General features: G+C 54.9%; 3 protein-coding genes across 3 annotated transcripts in view; 1 reads left to right on the top strand and 2 right to left on the bottom strand.

Annotated features, from left to right (window-relative positions):
- Positions 1 to 23,267, bottom strand: part of LOC144247629 (uncharacterized) — a 391,071-nt gene that overhangs the window by 46,764 nt on the left and 321,040 nt on the right. The window lies entirely within an intron of this gene.
- The window catches only part of LOC144247620 (uncharacterized), a 660,598-nt gene that overhangs the window by 564,447 nt on the left and 72,884 nt on the right, over positions 1 to 23,267 (bottom strand). The window lies entirely within an intron of this gene.
- On the top strand, positions 320 to 1,598 carry LOC144247600 (uncharacterized). The gene has a single exon (XM_077788892.1). The coding sequence runs from the start codon at positions 320 to 322 to the stop codon at positions 1,142 to 1,144; it is 825 nt and encodes a 274-aa protein (XP_077645018.1). The 3' UTR covers positions 1,145 to 1,598.

Genomic DNA, 23,267 nt, shown 5'->3' with positions numbered 1-23,267 from the left:
CAGTAGAAGGTTCCACCACTCCTTCTAGTTGCAGTGTCCCCCCAGCCCCAGTAGCATTGCTCCCCCCACATGCAGCAGGTGACTATGGAGATGGATCCACGATCTTCACGGGGTGAATCATGGTGTTTCTGAGCTTGATCTGTGTCTTGAAGTTTGTGGGATTTTTGTGCTGAAACTTGGTGTTTTGGATGTTCTTACAGACACAAGATTCCCAATGACTTCCTGAGATGAACTTGGGCAAGGAGTAACCTCCAGTCCAAGCTGCTCCCCTCTTTTTTTTCCCCCAAACCAGGATTTATCATTGCCAGGGCGTGGCTGAATGGAGGTGGAGGAAAAGCCCCGGAGATGCTGCAGGAGGAGGAGCTGCAAACCCAGCCCAGGGAGCTGCGGGGAGGAAAGAGCCCCCCTTAGCCAGGAAGGCGGGCGGAGATCCAGGCGGAGCTTGGAGCTGGTGGAGAAGCCTCATGGCAGGGAGAAGCCCCACAAGTGCTTGGAATGTGGGAAGGGTTTCAGCTGGAGATCCAACCTGATCGAGCACCAGAGGATCCACACTGGGGAGAGGCCCTACGAGTGTGGAGAGTGTGGGAAGAGGTTTCAGACCAGCTCCCATCTCCTCAGACATGAGCGGAGTCACACAGAGGAGAGGCCCTACCGCTGCCCCGACTGTGGGAAGGGCTTCAAGCACAACTCCAGCCTCACTGAGCACCAGTACATCCACACCGGGGAGAGGCCCTACGAGTGTGGGAAGTGTGGGAAGGGCTTCATAGACAGGTCTGGCCTGATCAATCACGAGGTGATCCACACTGGGGAACGGCCCTATGAGTGCTTGGAATGTGGGAAGAGCTTTGGGAGGAGCTCACACCTGCGAGCACACCAGCGCATCCACACTGGGGAAAGGCCCTACGAGTGTCCCCAGTGTGGGAAGAGGTTTCAGACCAGCTCCAGTGTCCTCCTACATGAGCGGAGTCACACAGAGGAGAGGCCATACCGCTGCCCCGACTGCGGGAAGGGCTTCAAGCAAAACTCCCACCTCACCGTGCACCGGCGCATCCACACCGGGGAGAGGCCCTACGAGTGTGGGAAGTGTGGGAAGAGTTTCTCCAGGAGCTTTCACTTGACCCAGCACCAACGGAGGCACCACTAAGGGAAGCCCTGTGAGTGCCCCACGTGAGGGAAGAGCTTGGAGTGAGGGAAGAAAGTGAGGGAAGAGCTTGGTGTGCTGCTGCAGCTCCATCCCCCATGGGAGGATCCGGGCTGGATGATCCCCAGTGACCCCCGTTGGGCAGAGCCCTGGTGTCCCCGTATGGGGAATAAAACAGAGAGTAAAGCAATGGAGCTGATAAAGGGGCCCGATATCTGAGGCCTGACTGAGCAGAAACTGTGGGAGACACAGACACAGTTTAAGTCTCCCTGAGCAAGAAGTGGCCAGGCAACATGGTGTGAGACTTTGTGATAAGATAAATGTTCCCAGGTTACTGGATGTCACCAAGAATGTGTATCCAATGGGAAATTGTTACCAAAAACAGAGCCCTCTAGAAGCACCATACAAGTAAATCCCTGTATAAACACCTGGTACACTCAATAAAATTGGCTTTGTTCTAAACTCGGATGTCCCCGTCTCTCCATGGTGGATAACCCTGTTGTGGGTGATCCCCGTTGGCTGGGGGAAGGTGCTGGAGGGATTTCTTTCCCTTCTCCTGGTGCTGCCGTGGTTTGGTTGGTAATAAATTCCCTCCCTGTGCCCAGGCTGGGTCTGTTGTCCCCGTGCCGGTGCTCGGGGCGGGATCTCTCCCGTTCCTTCTCTGCACTGCCGGGCCTCTCCTCAGCCAATGAGAGAACGCGGTGGAGAAGAGTCAGCCAATGAGAGCGAGCGGGGCTGATGACTCACCAGTTGCCGGGCAGACCCGCAGCAGGCAGTGTTCCCCACCTGGACCCGCCCTCCCTGCCCAGTGCCGGCCCCGCCGTGGGGTCCCCCCAAGTCCCTCCCCAGTGCCCCCATGAACTGGGCTGGGTTTAACTGGGAAGCTTTACTGGGAACACTGGGAGCAGGGGGGCAGGGGCAGAGTGACAGCAGGGCTGGGGAACACAGGACCCCCCCAAAATCAGCGTGGGGATGGAGCGGGGGTCGCAGCCGGGCCAGGAGCCACGGGGAGCGGCTGCGGCCGCCGGCGGCTCAGGAGCTCTGTGGGCAGAGAACGGGGGGTGACATCCGGCTCGGGGCCTCGGGTGGAGCATTCACACTCCAGGGGAGGGGGGACACGACCCCCCGGGACCCCCCAGACTCTCTTGCACAGGTAGAACCCGATTCCCAGTGCCAGGAAGACGAAGCCCAACTTCGGAGTCTCCCCTCCTGTCCCTCTCAGGATCCCACGGCCTCCTTCCAGCTGACCCCACTGCCCCAGGACCCCAAAAACCTCTCCCAGTCCCTTCCCAGCCTTACCAGGATTCACCCAGACCTCTCCCAGTCTCTTCCCAGCACAACCAACCTCATCCCAATCTCTGCTTTTCCATCCCCAATCTCCATCCAACTCCTTCAGGCTCACTCTATTCCCTCCCACTTAAACCTAGCGCCCCCAAACTCCCTGCCAGTGCCCACCAGGACCCCCAGAACCCCCTCCCATCCTCTCAAGTATCCTGCAAACACCTTCTTAGCCCTTCCAAACCCACAACCTCCCCTCCCAGTTTAAACCAGATTCTCTCCAACTCCCTCCCAGTTGCTCCCAGCACATCCCAGTGGCTGTCACAGCACCCCCAATTCCTCTCCTGTACCCAAGTGCCAGCTCAGGGGGTGCTCCAGGCTGACGTGCTCCACCTGACAGGTGGAGGTGACCCTGGCCCGGGTTGGGGTTTCCAGCAGGACCAGGAGCTGGTGGGTCCAGTCCCCGTTGGGGAGCACGTCGGTGGCCACCACAGAGAGCTCCTGCTGGCCCTGGAACCACCTCAGCTGGATGGGAGCAGGCGGCTGGGGCCGGGCCAGGAGCTCGAGGGCAGCAGAGAGATGGACACGCTGGGGGGCACTGGGAGAGAGTGGGTGTAATAAATAAAATGGTCTTTGTTCATCAGAATGAGTGTTAAAGGAGATAATTTGAACTGAGTAGGGAATGCAACTAGCATAGAAGACTGTGTAACTAATTATATACAAGTTGACTTTTAGGCCAAGGACAATCTGCAAGGAAGATGAGGAGCCTTCATTCCTATGACCACCAAGGGCAGAAAAAAAGACCCCCAGCAACCAATTGCACCGGTGCAGAGTGCATCGAGAGAACATACGTCAACTGGAAATAAAAAGGGACTATAAAACCAAAAAGGTCAAAGGGGGAAGGTGCTCCGTGGCAGAGCAGAGGCTCCCTGGCCACCCTGCGCTGTTCTTTTGCTTAATACCGCTTGCTTAATAAATTCTTGTTAATTGATTTATCTGTAATTAGCCTCCCCAGTTGAATTTGTCCATAACAAATTTGGTGCCGTGACTCGGATAAGGGTGACCGGGTGGGAATTCCTAATCAGGGAGGCGCCCCGCTGCCTCTGCAGCGGCCCTGGTGCAGGCTTTTCCTTCCCAGACCCTTACCGACGAACCCAAATTCGGTATTGAGCACAAGGGATCCCGGTAACCCCGTAATCTTTGTGCACGAAGCCGGGCGAAGACGCAGGACAGCGTGAGTATAAAAGTGGGGATCTGCTGGGTTGGGCTGGGATCCCAGGACATAACGCGTGAGACGTCCTTGTAGGACGAGGCACGGGCAGAGCTCTGAGTAGTGCGGTTTGCAGAGCCCGCGAGGGGCTGGGCACCAACAGCGGCCGCGAGTGTGTGTGTGCCTGAAGGTGTCCTGGGAGATGGGACAGAGGAAAAGCAAGCCCTCTGCTTCCATGGGGACGGGACCCCGGTAACGCTTCCCCAGATCCCCCCTGACAGTCCGTTAGGTCTAATGATAAAATATTGGGATGAATATCCTTCGAGGAAAGGATAGAGCAAAAATGATACATTATTGTATAAAAGTATGGGGAGGAAAACACATCTGTAGTGATAATTTGTTTTGGCCAGTGGTTGGAAACTTCAAGGTCTGGATTTACCAGGCATTAAACATTTATGTAAACTCTAGAGAACCTTTTGATATGGAAGAGAGCAAGTATGCTGCTCTCTGGATAGTGGGGGAAACGAGAGCAAAACTTTTTGCCTGAAGCACCCAGGGAGGGAAAAAGAAAAATAAAAAGCCTGAGGAAGTTCCAACTGCACCCCCTCTACCATACATCCCTCCTCCTCCTCCACCCCCACCAGAACCACCCGCAGTCTACCCCGATTTAGATCAAGGGGGAGATTTTGAGAACCAAGAGGTAGAAATCCCAGAGCCGGTCCCTGAGGAAAATCGCTGCGTTACTCGTAGTCTAACAAGGGGGGAAAGAGAAAGGGAAGGGCAAGCTCTATATCCATGAAGGGAAGTAGCTTTGGGAATGATCCCTAACCCCAGTGCTGGTCAGCAGGGACAACCAACTCAAATTCTGGGACTAGGTTATATGGAGGTACCTCTCAGGAGATGTGAGGGAGTTCAAGAAAGAAATGGGAGCATATGGGCCAAATCTTAAAGGAATTTTCTGACCCTATAGCCTGGGACTTCCCATGTGAACAAATTCAGAATCCAGCTGAGGTGGCAAGGTACCTGAAAGATAAATGCCATGATAAGTCTAAGGAGAAAAAGATCATTGCAGCGAGCTGGGCCCTGGCATGTGCTTATCACGCCCTGCTAGACACTGTAGGGCAGCAGACAGAGGAAGGGGGGCAGGGAGATAAATCAGCAGCTATCCCAGTCACTCAGGCTGCAGCCAACAGCCCCGGCTGGAAGCCAGCAGCTAAACCAGACAGGGAGCCTAAGCCAGCAGCTAACCCAGACAGGGAGCCTAAGCCAGCAGCTAAACCAGACTGTGAGCCTCAACCACTGGCTGTTGCTATGAGCACAATGGGCCAGTGATGCCTCAGGCCATCAGGGCAGAGATGCCACCTACAAGTGGGCACGAGACCGAGGGGTGGATCTAACCATGGACAGTGTTTCTCAGGTGATCCATGACTGTGAGACCTGTGCTGCCATCAAACAGGCCAAGCGGATGAAGCCCCTGTGGTATGGTGGGCGGGGGTCCAAGTACAAGTATGGGGAGGCCTGGCAGATTCACCACATCACACTGCCCCAGACACGCCAAGGCAAGCGCTACGTGCTCACCATGGTAGAAGCCACCATTGGATGGTTGGAAAGCTACCCTGTGTCTCATGCTACAGCCCGTAACACCATCCTGGGCCTTGAAAAGCAGGTCCTGTGGAGGCATGGTACCCCTGAGAGGATTGAGTCAGACCATGGGACTCATTTCAAGAACAGCCTTATGAACACCTGGGCAAGGGAACATGGCATTGAGTGGGTGTGCCACATCCCCTACCATGCACCAGCTGCAGGCAAAGTGGAGAGGCACAATGGACTGTTAAAAACCACCTTAAAAGCATTGGGTGGGGGATCTTTCAAAAATTGGGAGCAACATTTAGCAAAGGCCACCTGGTTAGTTAACAGCCGAGGTTCCACCAATCGAGCAGGTCCTGCCCAATCTGAGCCCCTAAGTATAGCAGATGGAGATAAAGTCCCAGTGGCACATGCCAGAGGTTTGTTAGGGAAATCAGTGTGGATCAATTCTGCCTCGAGTACAGACAAACCCATTTGTGGGATTGTCTTTGCTCAGGGACCAGGTTATACATGGTGGATAACGCAGAGAGATGGAGCAACACGATGTGTACCTCAGGGGGATCTGATTGTGGGGTGAGACTCATGCAAATATCACTGTTTGCTGGATGTTACTGCCAGTGTCTGTGCACGAAAACACACAGACATGAGACAGAAAGAAATGTGTAAGTGTCAAAGGTTTGAGCAAGTGAAAGATAGAAGTTTTAACTTGATGGAATTTTTACATGATGTTGAAGATATGGAGATAAGGGGTGGAATGTCCTAGGGTGACATTACGGTGTTTGTGTCCCCAGTCGTGTGTTCTGTTTATGTTTGATATTCTGTTCTGTGCTTTCAGAACTGACTCAGAAAGTGAAGGTTTGTTTTGCCTTGTTATCAGCCGGCTCACCTCCCCCCATGATCTGCTGTCTAGAAGAGGTCAGTGCTGGCTGGCTTGCTTGCTTGGCTTGCTTCTGCTTTTGCCTTTGCTTCCTAGTTAGTTTAGCTGAGCAGTCCAATTCTTTCCCTGGACTGTTTCTTTTCCTTTCCTCTTCTGGAATACCATCCAGCCTGCTCCGGACTGGGATCTGGGAAACCCCAAGGAACACCAGAAGCCTGTATTTTCTGATCTGCAGCAGCCATCCCCAGTGCCCAGAGGAATCCCCAGTACCCAGACCCGGGTGACCACTCCCAGGAGGCACTTTCTGGATTTGTCATCTCTGCAGAGTGGTGAAAGAGTTTTGTTGTCATCTGATGTTGTTAATTGTTTTAGTGCTGGGGAGTGCTTTGTTTGTTAAATAAACAGGTTCTTCTCCACTTCTCTCAGAGAAAATTTTTTCCCAAACCAGGTGGGTGGGGAGGGGCCATGGGGGTTTGTTTTCTGGGGGCTCCTTCCAGAGGATTTTCTCCCAAATATTCCCTAAACTAGGACAGCTCTGGTCTGTCTCTGGAATTTCTTGTGGGCATGGGCATCCCTGTTGGCTGTGTGCGGCCCCCGTGATGTTCAGGACTTGTGCCTGGAGGGTTCTGTGGTGGGTTGAAGGGCGCTGCTGAGGGGCTGCCAGGTGCCCATGGCACACCGCCCTGAGAGCACCCGGTCTCGTCTGATCTCGGGAGCTGAGCAGGGTCGGGCCCTGCTGCTGCTGGGGACAGCGAGGACGACGTCAAGGATGACAACCTCTTGCTCCACCTGACCAGCGGCAGGCTGAAGATGGTGGACTTTGATTCTGACATCTCATTCAAAGCCAGGTTCCACAGGGAATTTGCAGATGAGTCCACACGCAGGGGGATGCTCCCAGATTTGGTCATTGCACAGCCTGGCTGGGAACCAAAGGTTCCCCTTTGCTGGGGCGGATGCAGCTGATCCTTCAGTCGGCTGCCAGGCTGCTTTTGGCAGGGCTGGGGCATGGGCTGGGGTGGGTACGAAATGGGAGTGGGCTCCTGGCCCTGCCAACAGCCCCCAGCACCCCCCGTGCCCCGGGCTGGGGCTGGGCTGGGGCAGCCAGCCCGACACAAACAAACCCCCATGGTGGGAGCAGAGGTGGGACTCCAGACCCTGTGCAGGGGCTGCTTTGCTTTGCAGGCAAGGAAGGGCTTGGGCTGCTCCACTGCCCTTGTTTGCTTTGGGATCACCATGGGGGCCATGCAGGGGAAGGGAGAAAGCCTGGGATTCCCTCACCCATGGTGGGTTTTTCCCTGGCATGCAGGGGTTGGGCCTTCCTTAAGGCCCTGACAGAGATAAGATCTTTGACCTTTTTTCTTTTTCCCCTTTTTGTCTGTAATCTATTTTCAATAATTTGATGTTTGTTTTCCTTGAGGAAGCGTTCCAGGTGGGGTCCAGTCTGGATCAGGACGTGCTTGGGAGCAGCTGCGGCGTGGATGGGCCGTGCCCTTGGAGAAGGCTGAGGGCATCGTTTGGGAGCAGCTTTTCTTCCAGCGGGGGATGGCGTGAGGTGGGTCCTGTCTGCTGGGGATGGTGGGGTCAGAGCTCTGGGGAGATGGCAGCGAGCACAGGAGCGTCCTGCTCTGGGCAGCTGCTGAGGGCTGGAGGTGCCGTGGCTGGCTGCAGGCTGGGCACATGTCCTGCCCTCCTGCTCTGCTCCCAAAGGCAGCAGTGATGGGCAGCTCTGGGCACAGCTCTGGCACGGCCAGCATGGCCTGGGCACCGCGGGCAGCTGGGACAAGGGGACAGGAGCCTTCAGCTGACGGGGCTTTCTGGTTTCTCTCCTTGCAGCCGGGCTCTAAAGGTGCTGAGGCTGCTCTGGGCTCTGCCAGGGCCCTGCTGGAGCTCAGCACCGGGCTGCAATCAGCCAAAGGAGAAATGGGGTGCCCTGCAGCACAGACTGGCTTGAGCATTTCAGCAACACAGCTCAAGTTTGCAGAGTGTACACCTCCAAAAGAAAACATGCAGCCACCCAAAAAATAAACTTGTTCAATAACGTCTGAAATGAAATCAATCTGGGATGACCCCAAATGACATTTTGCAGCTTTCTCAAACAGCAGCTCAGCCCTTCTCTGAACTGTTCTCTCCCCCACCTGCCTTTTACTTCCCAACTGCTCCCTCTTTTCCCCCAGTGAGTTCCCAGCCCATTCCAGTCTCCATCACACTCTTGCCTTCCCTGGTGCCCCTCACCATGAGGAAGGCCGAGCCCCAGGCTTGGGGACTCATCCTGTCACTGGCTGAGGAGCAGCAATGTCTCAGAGGTCCGGTGGGATTTTACTGTCATTCAGAGCTGCTCTCCAGCCCTCAGCTCTCCTCACTGCTGAGTTCCTGCTCCCTTTTCCTCGTCCTTGCAGCAGGATGAGCTCTGTGAATCCCCTTGAGCCTCCCCACTCTTCCCAGCCCACACACCCACCTCAGTTAGGCTGAAGCTGCAGCTTCTGTGTCCCCTCTGGCACACCAGTGCAGTCCCCTGTGCGGGGAGCCCCAGCCCCAGAGCACAGCACTCAGCAGTGCAGTCAGGGCTGGAGCAGCTGCCCTACAGCCCTGCCTTGGCTCTTGGTGGCAGGGAATGCTCCCTGTTTGCAGCTGTCCCTGCAGGATGGCCCCAGGGCAGAGCCCAGCCGGGCTCCCACTGCAGCCCCTGAAGCTTGGGGCAGACAGTGGTCCCAGAGCTGAGGTTCACGGGGAGCTCCCGGAGCTGTGCCTCGCACTCTGTTGCCGTGTCCCCGTGCAGGCTGGCTTGTACGGGGTGAATGTACCAGCCCTGGTTTGACTGACAGGGGCCGGGCCCATCACATCTCTCCCAAGGCTGCAGGCATTGCCCAGGCCAGAATCTGAAGGGGCACAGAGATCAGAGCACTGAAATCATCCAGACTGGGTTTTCAAAGGCCCTTTAGAAGGAAGGGCTTGAGAATAAACGTGCTCTGTTTGCCACATGAACATCGGGGTGAGTGGTCTCTTTGGCTCCAACCCACTTTCCTCCCCGAGTCAATGTTACCCACTCCGTCACACGTCCCCCCCGTGCCTTCCCCCTGCCTTGTCCTGTCAGGGCTCCCACAGCTCCTCATCCCTTCGTGGCCCCGTCCCCTCAGGGTCTCCCCAGCCCGGCCAACCTGCCCGGCAGCAGCGCCACAGCCCCACAGGAGCTCCAGAGGAGCCCCACCAAGAGGCACCTGGGAGCCCTCAGCAATCCAGCCAGCAACACACGGGCAGGAGGACACGGATGGCGCTTCCTGCCTGGGACAGGGCTTGTGGCCATCTCCAGGCACCGCTCTCACAGAGATCCCCACACCTCCACACCTCCCACAGGGCAGCACAAAGGCTTCAGCAGAGCCACCAAAGGCCAAGTGGCTTCTGGCCATTTTCCCTGCAACCCTGCATGCCTGGGCAGCTTGCTGAGCCCAGGAACCCTTTTCACCCTCTTCCCCTCGGCCCTGCAGAGCCTAGGCAGCCAAAGAAAGATCCTGGGAGTCTGTCTATAGCAACACATCCTATATTTAAAGCTAAAGAAAAACAAAAAGAAAGAAAAGAACAATCTTAAAGAAACTAAACATTCCTGCTGGCTCGGGTGGCCCCAGCAGACAGAGCCTCTGGAATCAGCTCTCTGCAGAGCTCCAGCAGCGCAGCCAGCCGAGCCCCGACAGACGAGGCCGTCTCCTCCATGCCCTGCAGAGCCGACCACGCAGGTTGTCAAAGATGGAATATGGAGCTCTCTCTGCTTCCTGGAGGATGTACAATGTTTGTACTGCCAGGCTTGCGACGGCGACGCTGGTGTCATTTTCCAAGCCTTCAAGGGCTGAAAGAGAGAGGAACAGAGCCATGGTCAGTTCCCACATCTGAGGGGACCCGAGGGGACTCTGTGCCAGGGCCATCCCAGCCGGCTCTGGCCATGGCCAGCAGGGAGCAGGGACCAGCTGGATCAGCCCGAAGCTGCTGGCCACGAATCCCCCAGGTGCCCTGAAAGCTCTGTGTGCTCTGCCCACGCCGGCCCTGGTCCGCACAGGGAGCAGAGCCCTCCACAGCCGGGGCAGGGCTCGCAGCTCCCCCGGCAGCCCCCGCTGGCAGCCCGCTGCCCTCGCTCACCATCAGATAGGAGCTGGAGCTCTTCCTTCCTCCCCCTCAGGTGCCGCCCGGCCGTCCCTGGGAACACAGAGCCTGTCAGGCCCAGGGCACAGCTCCCTGCCAGCGGCGCCGCCAGCCCTGTGCCCACTCGCCCTCCTGGCCCGGCTCGTGGCTCACCCATGAACCTGACGGCCGCCTCTCGCAGGGGCTCCTGTGGGCTCTGCAGGTAGGGCAGGGCCCGGCGCAGGTGCTCGGCCACGCTGCTGCTGTCCTCTGCCAGCTGCAGAGAGCGGCAGGAGGGAAGGGTTGGCCCCGCAGCCCCCCGGGCCGGGGCTCCATGGGCACCCGGCTGGGGCCGCAGGAGCCTGGAGCAGAGCCCGCGCGGCCTCGGGCTGCAGCAGCGGGCAGGGGCACAGCTGCCAGCCCGCACACCGAGCACCGCGCTCAGGGGCTGCTCCAGGCTGGGGCTGCGGCTTCCCGGCCCTCCTTACCAGGCACTCGGGGAACTGCCACAGCTTCTGGTTCTTCACCAGCTGTACAAGATCCCTCCTCCTGAGGAACTCGGCTGCACAAAGCAGCGTTTCCTGAGAAGCCTGGAGAGCAGCAGAGACGTGGAGATGGCCCCACAGCCCAGGGCACAGGACCCCGTCCCTGTGCCAAGGCCAGCAGGAGCTGCAGCCTGCGAGGCGCCAGGGCAGGGCCAGCCCAGCCCCTGCCAGGGGCCAGCGGCAGCTGCCGAGTCCTCACCTCTGCCACTCGCTGGTTCTCATCGTGGCAGTGCAAGGAGAGGGGCAGCAGGCTCTGGCGCACGTGTGCCTTCAGGACCTTTCTCTCCTCTTCCGGAAAAAAATCCAGTATCTCCCGGAAGATAAAGAGGGAGCACAACTGCACCTGGCTGTCCTCCTGTATAAAAGGAAGGAAGAAAGGCCTCAGCGTCAGCTGCTTCAGGCCCACCTGGGCACAGCCTGTGAGTGCACAGGGCACAAAGTGTGCGGGCAGCACCCGCTGGCCGTGGCTGGAGGCGCAGAGCCTTACGTTGTCAAAGAGTGGCAGGAGCGCCTCAGCCAGCTGCAGGGCGAGGGTGCTGGTTACTGGGGCACCATTGCACAGGAACAAACCCCTGAGGAGAACCGTGGTCATCCTGAGCATGACGCTGTCATCTTCCTGCAGGAGCTCCACCAGCCTTTCATGCAGGCTCCACATCCTTATGGCCATCTACTTGTGGAACACAAGTGTGTGAAACACCATCCTGCTGCCACAGGGCCCAGGGGCCCAAGGCCTGTGCCAAAGCCCTGGGGCAGCTGCAGCAGGAGGCAGGAGAGCTGGCAGCAGCTGCCCCAGTGCCCCAAGGCCAGCCAAGCCCCAGGGACTGCCTTCCCCAGCCCCACGTTGGCAGCACGGCTTCAGCCCCTGCGCTCTTCTCACCGAGACACTGGTGGTGCTGAGCGCCACGAGGCCTCGGAGTGCCAAGCGACGCCTCCCCCTGCACTCGCTCTGCAGGTGCTTGGACAGGAACTGCAGGACGCTGTCCCGGCACTCACTCGCGTTCAGGTGCTCCAGGATCTGAAAGGCACAGGCCGGTGACGGGGGAGCGGCCGGTGGGAGCCCAGAACCGCCCAGGGCCGGGCCCAGGCAGCAGCACAGGGCGCGGGTTCCGTCCCAGGCACTGCGGCCAAGAGAGGGCAGAGAGCCGGGAGGCAGCTCAGCGAGGCAGCGCCGGCCTTCAGGCTCACCTCCACAAGGAACGCCAGGGCGGCCAAATCCCGGCACGGCGTGTCCTTGCTGAGCAGCCCGAGCAGGTGGAATGCAATGGCGGAACACGCGGCTTCGGATGCGTGGTGCATTTCTCTGACAGGAGGAAACAGGAGCCAAAGCCCTGAGCCAGCGGGGGCAAACCTCTCCCAGGACTGCCTCACAGAGCTCTGGCCTTTCTCCACCACCCTGCAAGGGGCAGCTGAGCCCTCTGGGAGGTTGCTGCTCTTGGGCACGCTCCTCTCCCAGCCTTTTGCAGCCTCCTTGGCCATCCCTTGGTGACAAGGCCTTCTGGCCCACGGCCACGGGGACTGTGTGGGGCACCTCGGGCACAGGGCACACATGCCAGGGACAGCTGGGGAGCAGGGGGTCTCACCTGGCCAGCACGCCCACAGCACAGTGGTGGGTGTCAGCACAGAGCAGGGTGTCCCAGCCACGCTTGTCTTCCACGGCCACCACCACATCCTCATAGTGAAGTTGGCAGAGCAGGGCCTTCAGGGTCTGCTCTGCAAAGCTGTGCACAGAGCAAAGCCCAGGTCACGCTGGGAGCACTGGCCCCTGCCCTGGGCCCATGGCAGGGACAGGAGGACTGGCATGGAGCACCTGCTGGGGCTGGTGGCAAGACCGTGTTGCTGCTGGCATCCCTTCCAGAAGGTATTGACCTCCTCTGGCATATCCAGAGTGCTGAAGAGCACTTGGAAGAGCAGATGCACAAAGAGGCCGGGGAAACACACGGTGACTACGTGTGGCACACAGGGCAGCTGGAGAATCTTCCACATCACCACGGTTGCCTGCAAAGGACAGAGCAGCCCGGGACAGCGCTCAGTGCCGAGGTGTCCGTGTGGCAGGGCCCGAGCACGGGAGGGAGAGGCCCGGAGAGACGCAGGGGGAGCACCGGGCCTGGTGGCCCTGGAGCTGCCCCGAGGCCAGGTTTCAGCCCAGCGCCTGAGGCAGGGAGACGCCGTGGGGGAGGGAGGATGGAGAGCTGCTGGAGAGGTGGCCTTGGGGCCAGCAGAGTCAGAAACTCACAGCCAGGGCAAGGACAGCCGTGTGGTCCCCATCGGAGGTGCTCGTGCTGTGCTCTGGCCAGCTCCCCAGCACATCCAGGAGCACGAGCATGGCCGGCTCTGCAGTCCTGGGCGAGCACATGATGTTCTTCCACATGGCCAGAGCAGCTCTGTGGGGTCAGAGCTCTGTCTCAGAGGAGTCTGGGACACAGCAGCGTGGCCTGGGCAGCAGCGGGGAGCTGAGCTGCTCTGCCAGCCCTGCCTCTGCCCACTGCCCCTCACCGGCAGCACGCAGGCAGCCCAGCCCTGTGGGCACTGGCCCCTGAGGGGCAGGGGGGAAGCATGGCAGCACGCTGGGGGGCTGGCAGGGGTCAGGGCTGGCAAAGGGAGCAGCCAGAGGGCCCTGGAATTCTCTGTTTGTCAGACACCTGGGACAGGCTGCACAGGGGGAAGGGCTGCTGAGCCCTGAGCCCTCTGGGCAGGTGGGCCCCGTACCTGTCACACAATGGGGCCACACGCAGGAGAGCCATCACCACGTCAGAGGGCTGTGCCTCTGTCAGATCCAGAAGGGGCCTGTACAGATTGTACTCAGGAAACTCATTGGCCATGAGCCACTGGTGGATGAACCTCACCATGGCGGGCACCTGGAGAAGGCAGGGGAGACTTGGAAAGCTGCCGGAGGAAGGAATGTGCCCGGCTGCCCCAGAGAAGTGCTTCCCTTGCCACCACACTGCCATGGCCTCAAAGGCTTCCAGGGAGCAGCAGGCATGGCTTGGGAGGCCAAGCAATTGCTGGGAGGAGAAAAGCCAGGCCACAGGCTGCTCACTTGCTTTGGGCTGGAAGGACCCTCCTCCACAAGCATATCCAGCAGGGCAGCGCTGGTCTTGGTTTTGAAGATGGGAGAGTACGCTCTGAGCACGGTGCCCATGGCGCTGCTCTCTTCCTCCCGAATCCTCTTCATGAATTTGCAAACCATCTGCAGCAGAAGGGCAAGAAGGCCGGGATGCTGCATGGAGTGCTCCGAGCACAGTGCTGGGCTGAGCAGTGCCAGCAGGCCCAGCCCAGGTGGGGATGGCTGCAGGTACCTGCGCTGTTCTGCGGAAGCGGCCACGGGTGCGTTCCTGCTCTCGTGTGCGCTGCACGGCTGCACCTGGCAAAGAGTGAGCGCAGCCCGAGCTGAGGGGCTGCGGGAGAGGCCGGAGAACACAGCCCAGCCCTGCGCTGCCCAGGCAGGGACAGCCCCGCGACGGCCCAGGGCACGGAGCACGGCTGTGGGGTGTCTGCCCGGCCCCTATTCCATCCTGTCCATGGGCATGGCCCCAGGGGATGGGATGGGATGGGATGGGATGGGATGGGACGGGACGGGACGGGACGGGACGGGACGGGACGGGATGGCATGGCATGGCATGGCATGGCATGGCATGGCATGGCATGGCATGGCATGGCATGGCATGGGACGGGATGGCATGGCATGGCATGGCATGGCATGGCATGGCATGGCATGGCGTGGCATGGCATGGCAATGCATGGCATGGCATGGCATGGCGTGGCATGGCATGGCATGGGGCCAAGCTGGCTGCAGGCACCAGCCCTGTGGCCCAGCTCTGCCACTCACCCTTCTGCAGTGGCTGGAACTGCTCCAGCTCTTCAGGCTGCTGTGCTGGGGCAGCTCCAGGGCCTTCTTTCTCCTCCTTGCCCCAGGCCAGCTTGGGCACCCTCGCAGGTCTGAGCTCTACGTCACTGCCTGGATTCATGGCTGCTTGCAGAAGGTGAAAAGGAAAAGGTCCGAGTCAGCAAGTGCTGCAGTCGTGCCTTGAGGGCACCTGCAAGAGTGAAGTCTTGGCAAGGCTACAGGACAGCAAGTCCTGCACTCTGGGCCTGGGGGCTCCAGCCACAAGGACAGGAAACTCCTCTCAAGGACGGTGCAAAGCAAATGCCACGGTCTGCCCTCGAGGGCAGCTGCAGAAGAGATGCCTCAGGAAGGCCAGGGGTCACCAAGTGCTCTGGTCTGGCCACGAGCTCACCTGCAGGAGTAAACCTCGGGAAAGCTCTGGGTCAGCAAGGAACGAGTGGCTGTGCGAGGGCTCCTCACAGCACCGCTCTCTCCCGTCCTGTCTCATCACGTGCACTGAGCACTCTGGCGTGGCCTTGTCACTGCCAACACCTCTGCCAGAGCGTGTCACAAAGGGCTCTTGGAATCCCTGTCCCGTTCCATTCCACGGTGACCATGCTGCACCGTGTCACAAAGGGCCCTTGCACGCACTGCCACCTGCCCTGGGGCCACCCCCAGCCCCCAAGAGTGGCCCAGGTTGGAAGGAATGCCTTGCCCCAGGTGTGTCAGACAGCCCAACAGGATCTTTGGGAAGGGCTCAGCCCATCAGCAAACGCTGCCCTGATCTGCGGGCTCAGAGCAGCAGGAGCCCCCGCAGCTGCCGACGCAGCCGCGGCGGGAAGGGCACGGGGCCTCCACAGAAGCTGGCACGGCCTCCTCGGGACACGCCCCACACGGTGGCCATCCTGAGCACGGCCGTGGGACACGGACCAGGAACGTGTGGTGTTGTGGCGCGGCATGCGCTCCCCTCGCCGCGATTCCCCGAGCGGAAGGCGTGCTGGGCGGCGAGAGGGAAGAGAACGGGCGGCCGCTCCCCCTGCGAAGCTCTGCAGTCCCAGTCTGTGGTGCGGGAACAGACGGAGGCGACATGGGACTTGGGGGTGAACAGGATGGTTTTATTCAGTGAGACCCAAGACCCCCTCGGGAGCGGGAGCAGAGGTTTTAGACAAGAATTCAGGGAGACGGGTGTAGGAACAGCAACCAATGAGGGAATAGCAGGGGAGGAGTTTAGGGCAGAAATAACCCATCACAAACCTATCGGGAGAAGCAGAGAAGTGAAATAACACAAAATAAGCAATAGGGTTTTGAGTCTCACCAAACAGACAGTGAATGCTCTGGAAGCAGAGGAGGGGGCTAGGATGAATGACAGGGAAGGTTCCAGGGAAAGGGGCAGGGTAAAGGAGGATTGACAACTTGGAGATGAGGGGTTAGGGGAGATCTAGGGAATACTGACAACTGGGGAGAGGAGGAGATTAGGGATGGGGAGGGAAACAGATATTGAACAAAAATCAAAGACACACCACTGCATCTCCCTCTTTTCTTTTTACAAAAGGAAGGAGAATTCTGTGGCTTAAGCAAATTAATACAACATGCAAATAATATAAAATTATAACATAAATAATGTAAGCTTCATTAACAAAATACAACAGGATCATATGATAACATTGCAAATTACTTAAAGGACATGAAAGACACATCATTGCATTTATAGGGCTGGAAGAGTAGTAACATCTTTGTCTTTTCAAATGCCTCAAATACCGCAACTGGACCTGCTGCATACAGGTAGAAGTTAGGAATCCCATTTATTTGAATCTACTTCTGCTACAACTCAACTCTTACCCAGAGCCAGTAGCTGGCAGGAGACTGGGTGGTGCTCGGGCCTGTGGCAGCAGAGGGCTGGAGGTGAGTGGCAATAGTGCCAGGAAGGACACCCGGCTGTATGAAAGCTGGAGACAATATTATAACTCTAGCTGGCTATACTGCTCCTAAATCAGACACAAAACTGCACAAAAGTTGCTGCTTTGCTGCTCTGAGTAACAATCTAAAATAATGTAAATAATACTAGATGGAATGGTTAAGTGATTGAAAACAAACAAAAATAAATGTTGAAATTTAATTGAAACAATTGAAATAAAACAATTAAAATAAAATATTTGAATTTAAATAAAACAATTATAATTAAATTAGTTGGAATTAAAATTGTGTAATTGCAATAAAGAAAAAATTGTAACAAAGAATTAATGATAATAAAGATAAGTAATGAATTAAAATAAAACAATTGAAATAAACAAATCTGAGAAACAATTAAATAAAACAAATAGAATTGAAATCAGATTAACTAAGAATAATTAAAAATCAGGTGATTGAAATAGAATGAAATAATTAACAGAAATTAAGCTAAATAATTGAATTAGAATGATTAAAATCACAACTATCCAATTTAAATAAAATAATTAAATGGAATTATTGGAATTAAATAATTAAATTGGACAAATTTTGTCTAATACAATAAAAGATCAACTAAATATAACTAATAAATTTTTAATCCTCGCAGCAATGCAGCAAGCCTGAAGTGATACAGTAGCTACGTGATTCCTGTAGCAATGATGGTCACAAACACAGCCTTTAAGTCAAAAAATATCAGAAAATAATAAATTAATTATAATTACAACAAAACAGCTTAATATAAAATTCCCTTCCGGGAAGGACCTTTCTAGGCTAATTGGGGACACAGGAGGAGTCAAAAGAAAGATTTTTTGATATGTTTTACTACTCAAATAATAACATTACACATTACAAAAAAGGCGTAAATCGAAAGACATTAAAAAAGGATAAACTAATTATGATTACAACACATGAAGCACGTAAAAAGTTAATATAACGTATACTAAATTGTACTAACTGAACTCCAAATCAAGGGTAAAAAACACAGCAGAATTTGTAACTTGATCCGATTTAGAACTTGATTTGTTGCGGCGCTTGTAATGTTCAGCTTCTTAAATTCTTAAAGCACAGTCAGCGGATAGCGATGTGGTTTGTCCAATTTGAATATTTGTTTGAGAGGTAGGCATAATATCTTGGGTATTAATTAAATGGGATGATCTTTCTTTCTATAAAATATAACTCAACAAACAGATTATTCAAAAAATAATCAAAAGCAAAAAGAAGAATTCATAGTTAAATAAAAAGGAACATTGGGTGGGGTACATTAAGGAATAGGATAGGGGAATCAGACAATCACTTAATTAGTGATTGTCATGAATAATAAGGGGAATTGGTAAGGGGTGGACCAGGATGCCGCCATCTTAGGGGGAAAACAAAATGACGGACCCCCAGTCCCGGGTTTCGACTCCATTTCTTCGGGAGAGGGTCCCTCCCGATCCTTCCCCTCGGAGGAAGAGCCAGAAGAAGGACTGGGGAATATCCAACCCCTCCTCCCCCAGTAGGGACTAGCCTCGTGCAGGGATGGTGCAGGGCCATTGCGGGAGAGATGGGACTGGCGGGAAACCAGGGGCGGAAAAGAAGGGTCAAGGCAGGAAAACGGGTTCCAAGTGGCGTTGCCATCACCATCTTGGAAAGGGGTGCCGGGTACACTGCACTTGGCCTGAGCAGTGTCCAGCAGGGCACTTGGGGTGGCTCGGCCACAGCAATCCCCAAGGGAGGATAGGAAAAGGTTTAGGAAAGTCCGAGGGGATGGGGGCATAGGGAGCTTCACAGAAGCAAAAAGGGGAAATTTATAGGAGGGGGGCCCGACGCAGCTGGATGTCGGTGCAATGCGTGGGTGTAAAGGGCCTATTTTAACAACCCTCCCATAGTTAACGTGTCGCCTTTTAGATGTTCGTCTCACTTGTGTCTTTTCTACCCCCTCCGTCCAGCCCAGAATGGGGAGGGGAGGATAGAGAAGACAACATTTTCGAGAAGAAGAAAAAGCAATCCAATATGGGTCACCACAAAACACTGGGCGAAGAGTAACACTCAGCGAAGAGTGCTAGCCCCCCCCCAAGAAAAAGAAAACCCACCCGCCTGCCAGGGACATGCAGGGATACAGCCCCAGTCTGGGCGCAGACGGGGGTTAAAACGCAAAAAGAAAAGCGGCAAACCCAGCCGTCCGTTGGGGCGGTCCCCACCCCGTCTAGCCCACCTTACCCTCCGGGCCCGGGCGGTGATGACTTGAATCTTCTCCTCAACTCGATGGAAAAGTCGCGCTAAAACTGGGGATGTTCCTTCCCGGTTTGGCCCTTCCGGAGGCTTAGGTGTTCCCGTTAAACCAAAGTTCGTCCCTGAAGCCTTGGTTTTGGCCACTATCTGCCTCCGGTGGTCTCGCTGCAGATGCCTTGACCAAGGGATTCAAATGTGGTTTTCCATAAAAGACCAAGTGAGGAATTATCATCTCCTCCTTGGAAAAGGAAAGGGAAGCCCACCTGTTTTAGCACATGGCCGGCAGGTCCCGATAAAGCAAAAAAAAAGAGGAAAGCCACCTCCTCTCAGTCAGCCTTTCTTCAGGCTCAACTCCCGAGCCACTGCCAAACCGCACTCTTTGTCCTCAGGTAAGTCTGCCCGCTTAAAGCCTCTGCAGCCCGGCTGCCCCCGCAGCGCGGCTGCTCCCGGGCGGGTAGAGAGCACAGTGGCAAGGACAAAGAGGTTACGGAGCTTCAATCTTCTTGTTGGTCGGCGCTCAGCTCCTCTTATCATCCGGCAGAGCTTCCACGGCCATAGATATTTCTCTTCCCTCCTTCTTCTTCTGTGAGGCGGTTGCCCCCACGAATTTGCCCATTTTTTCTACAAGATGAAGGAGGGAACCATCCTCTGCTACCAATTGTTGTGGCGCGGCATGCGCTCCCCTCGCCGCGATTCCCCGAGCGGTGCCGTGCTGGGCGGCGAGAGGGAAGAGAACGGGCGGCCGCTCCCCCTGCGAAGCTCTGCAGTCCCAGTCTGTGGTGCGGGAACAGACGGAGGCGACACGGGACTTGGGGGTGAACAGGATGGTTTTATTCAGTGAGCCCCAAGACCCCCTCGGGAGCGGGAGCAGAGGTTTTAGACAAGAATTCAGGGAGACGGGTGTAGGAACAGCAACCAATGAGGGAATAGCAGGGGAGGAGTTTAGGGCAGAAATAACCCATCACAAACCTATCGGGAGAAGCAGAGAAGTGAAATAACACAAAATAAGCAATAGGGTTTTGAGTCTCACCAAACAGACAGGGAATGCTCTGGAAGCAGAGGAGGGGGGTAGGATGAATGACAGGGAAGGTTCCAGGGAAAGGGGCAGGGAAAGGGAGGGCTGACAACTTGGAGATAAGGGGTTAGGGGAGAGCTAGGGAATACTGACAACTGGGGAGAGGAGGAGATTAGGGATGGGGGAGAAACAGATATTGAACAAAAATCAAATTAAAGACACACCACCGCATTGTGGGCCAGGGCAGGAATGCTGCTCTGAGCCCTGGGGCCTGGGCAGCGCTGACAGCAGCAGGTGAGGCACAGTCCCCGCCCAAGCAGAGTTCCCCCTGTCAATCATGGTAACATCTCATCCTTCTTTTCTGTATAAAATTCTGTGTATTGTTCTCTGTCACCCATCTGCAAGGGCCCTTTGCAAACATGGGGACAGAGGACAGCGTGCATCTAATTTACACTGGAGCTGCAGCATTCCCCTCCAGGAACTGTTAGGGGAGAACTCAGGCCACAGGCATAATGCTTCTTGGTTACAAATTGAACTTATCTCTAAGAGCAGAAAGCTATTTAACCCTGAGCCCATTTAACCCTTAGAGAAAAACCCGATTTTAAAAAACAACCTTTCAGCACTTGATCCCTTGGAGAAAAACCGAATTCCCAGAAAACAGTCTGTAAACAGAAAACCTGTTTGTAAACATGAGAAATAATTTGTAAACAAATCAAGTCCTTATATGAACTGTCCATGAGGCAGGTGATCATTTGTAATGCTGTCTGTGGTTTCCAGTGTCCATATTTTAGGCAGCTCTGTTGTACTGTTGTAGGATTTATTGTAAAACATGAGAACAGACTCAGAGGGGAGGAGGGTGTACCCTCAATCCAACCCCTTTCCCCTTTTTTCTTTGTATAATAAATAATAATAGGAACAGAACATGGATTTTGAATACTACTAACTTATGCAAACTTTCATACACGTTTACTGATAACATTTTTCTTTACCAGCCAGGTTCAGGGTGAAGAACTTGATTGGGAGATGTTTTGATCAGGGTAAGGAACTTGGTTGGGAGACATTTTCTGTATTTATATTTTATCTAGTGCAAACCATATACTTTTTTCCCTTTGTTAGAAATTTTGTTATTGACTTTAATAGCTGACTTTTAACTTCTGAAATTATGGCAAGTGGCAGAATTTCAGTGAAAAAACTTTGCAACTGCAATTTGCTTATGATAAATCCATGTTCTATGTGGACCTCAGTGGATATTCTTTGAATCATACCAGTTTATCTTGAAGCAATGCAAGTATAATTACTTGAATATTAAGAAAAGACATGTTAATACACATACTAGGACTTCTTTAAGACATTGATTTACTAAAATATGAATATCGATCTAATATTGATATCTAACTGAGACAGACAAAAACTCTCTGTTGCTTCTCTTTCGACCGCCACTTTGCTCTCGGGGGTTCCTCGCCGCTGTCCCCCGTCCCTCCCCGGCCCCCCGGGACCCTCCGGCTAGCCGTCCCCTCCGGGGCCGGGGTTTTCCGCGGTCCCGCTGCCCTGGGCTTACCAGGCAGCGTCTGGGTTAGCACGGTCTGAGCTGCGGCGCTGCCTCAGTCGCCGCAAGGGTTCGAGATAAAGAGACCAAGAGAGACCAATGGTATGCTTGTCCAGAGAGATTGTATTGCCTGAAGCATTGCAGTGACCAAAGGCCCTGGGCTATTGCCCAGATACAGTTTTATACAGCAAAATTAAGAGATAAGGTCTTAAACAATAGAGACAGTGTTCAACTAAGGCACATCAGAACCACCCCAGGGGCCAGGTCCAATGGGAACTGCTCAGGGGTGGGGAGAAGGGGGTCTACAGAGGAATGCTGAAGCGGGACTTTCCCGAAACAGTGGAGCATACATAAATGTATCTTTTCCCTCAGTTTACCACTCCCAAGGCCTTTCTAATACAATGGGGCATACATGAATGTATCCTTTTCCTCAGTTTACCATTCCCAAGGCCTTTCTAAAACAATCCTCCATGCTACCATGCCAGCATGACTGCAACAACTCTCTAAGAGTTTAAAGTTAGAAAGTGTATGTTTATCGAGACAGCCGGGCAGTACGTGGGATAATTCCCTAATGCACACTGCAAAAATCACAGGTATTACAAAGCTTTTTTATTTACAGAAGTCCTGAATACACAAAATATGAATGCATATTCATATCCCTGTCACTTACCCTGCTCCGCTTCATATGCTAATTGGCAAAAAGGCAATTAAGCATGTGTAGTTCTGTTCCCTGAAATGAGTCAGGGGTCCATTTTGGGGAGGGGTCTCCAAAATGAAGAAGTAAAATAAGTCTTCCTCGTTCTGACCTTTCTGCCTTTCCCACGCATACGTGACAAATCAATCCTTGCCGTTTTCCTGTGCTTAATGGATTCCTAAAGAATGGGAAGTCTGCAACTGTTTTTGTGTCCCTGAAATCTGTTGATCACATTCTGTTTCTCATGATAAGCACAGCTACCAAACATAAAGCTGGCAAGCAATGAGTTAATAGATCCTGGATATCTTATCTAAGATCCAGCTCCTGGTAACTATGAACAAAGCCGATTTATCTACTTCTGCTAAGTCAGCAACATCCAATTTAACTATCATCTTAACTTTCCTAAAATTCTTAATTCTTCAAAATTAATGTCTCACCGGGAATGGGGACAGGGAATGGGAATGGGGACAGGGAATGGGAATGGGAATGGAGACAGGGACTGGGAGTGGTGACAGAGACAGGGAATGGGGACAGGGACCAGGAATGGGGACAGGGAATAGGACTGGGAATGGGGACAGGGACAGGGAATACAGTACAGGCATCAAGAAAGGGGTCTGGATTGGGATGGGAGCAGGACGGGAATGGGACAGGGGGGACACGGGAACAGGCAGGGCCAGGGGAGTATGGAAGGGGAGTAAGGAATGGGGCAGCCGCTGCAGGGCGACGAGGCGTTGGGATGGGGGCACATGGGGACAGTTCCAGGGCAGGGGGTCCTTGACCAGCTGCCCAGAACCTCCACCAGGGTCTCCCAGGGCAACTGGAGCCGCTCAGCCTGGGGTGCCCAAAGCCCTGAGCAACCCCCAGGTCCCTCCCAGGAACCCTCAAGTCCCTCAAACCCAGCATCCCCCACATCCCCTGCAAGACCCCCCCATGTCCCCATCCTTGTCTGAGCTCAACATCTTTATTTTTACCTGCTTTTAAGAGTTTTGAAAGGGCAAAGAGAAATGAAAAGAAAATCCAGGCCACAGGGAGCCAGGAGGCTGTGGAGCCCCCCAGCCAGGTGTCTTCCCAACATGGATCAGCAGCACCACAGGTCACCGGGGCTCTGCCCACCAGGGCTCACTGGGGATCATCCAGCACGGATCCTCCCATGGGGGATGGAGCTGGAGCAGCGCACGGAGCTCTTTCCACACTGGGGCACTCACAGGGCTGCCCTTCGTGGTGCCTCTGCTGGTTTGGGGTCAAGGCTGAGCTGTGTGATGAGCTCTTCCCACATCTGGGACACT

The sequence above is a fragment of the Lonchura striata genome, chromosome 29, assembly GCF_046129695.1.
Source record: "Lonchura striata isolate bLonStr1 chromosome 29, bLonStr1.mat, whole genome shotgun sequence".
NCBI lineage: Eukaryota > Metazoa > Chordata > Aves > Passeriformes > Estrildidae > Lonchura > Lonchura striata.
The sequence above is the reverse complement of the archived record's forward strand: the minus strand, read 5'-3'. Positions and strand labels throughout refer to the sequence as shown.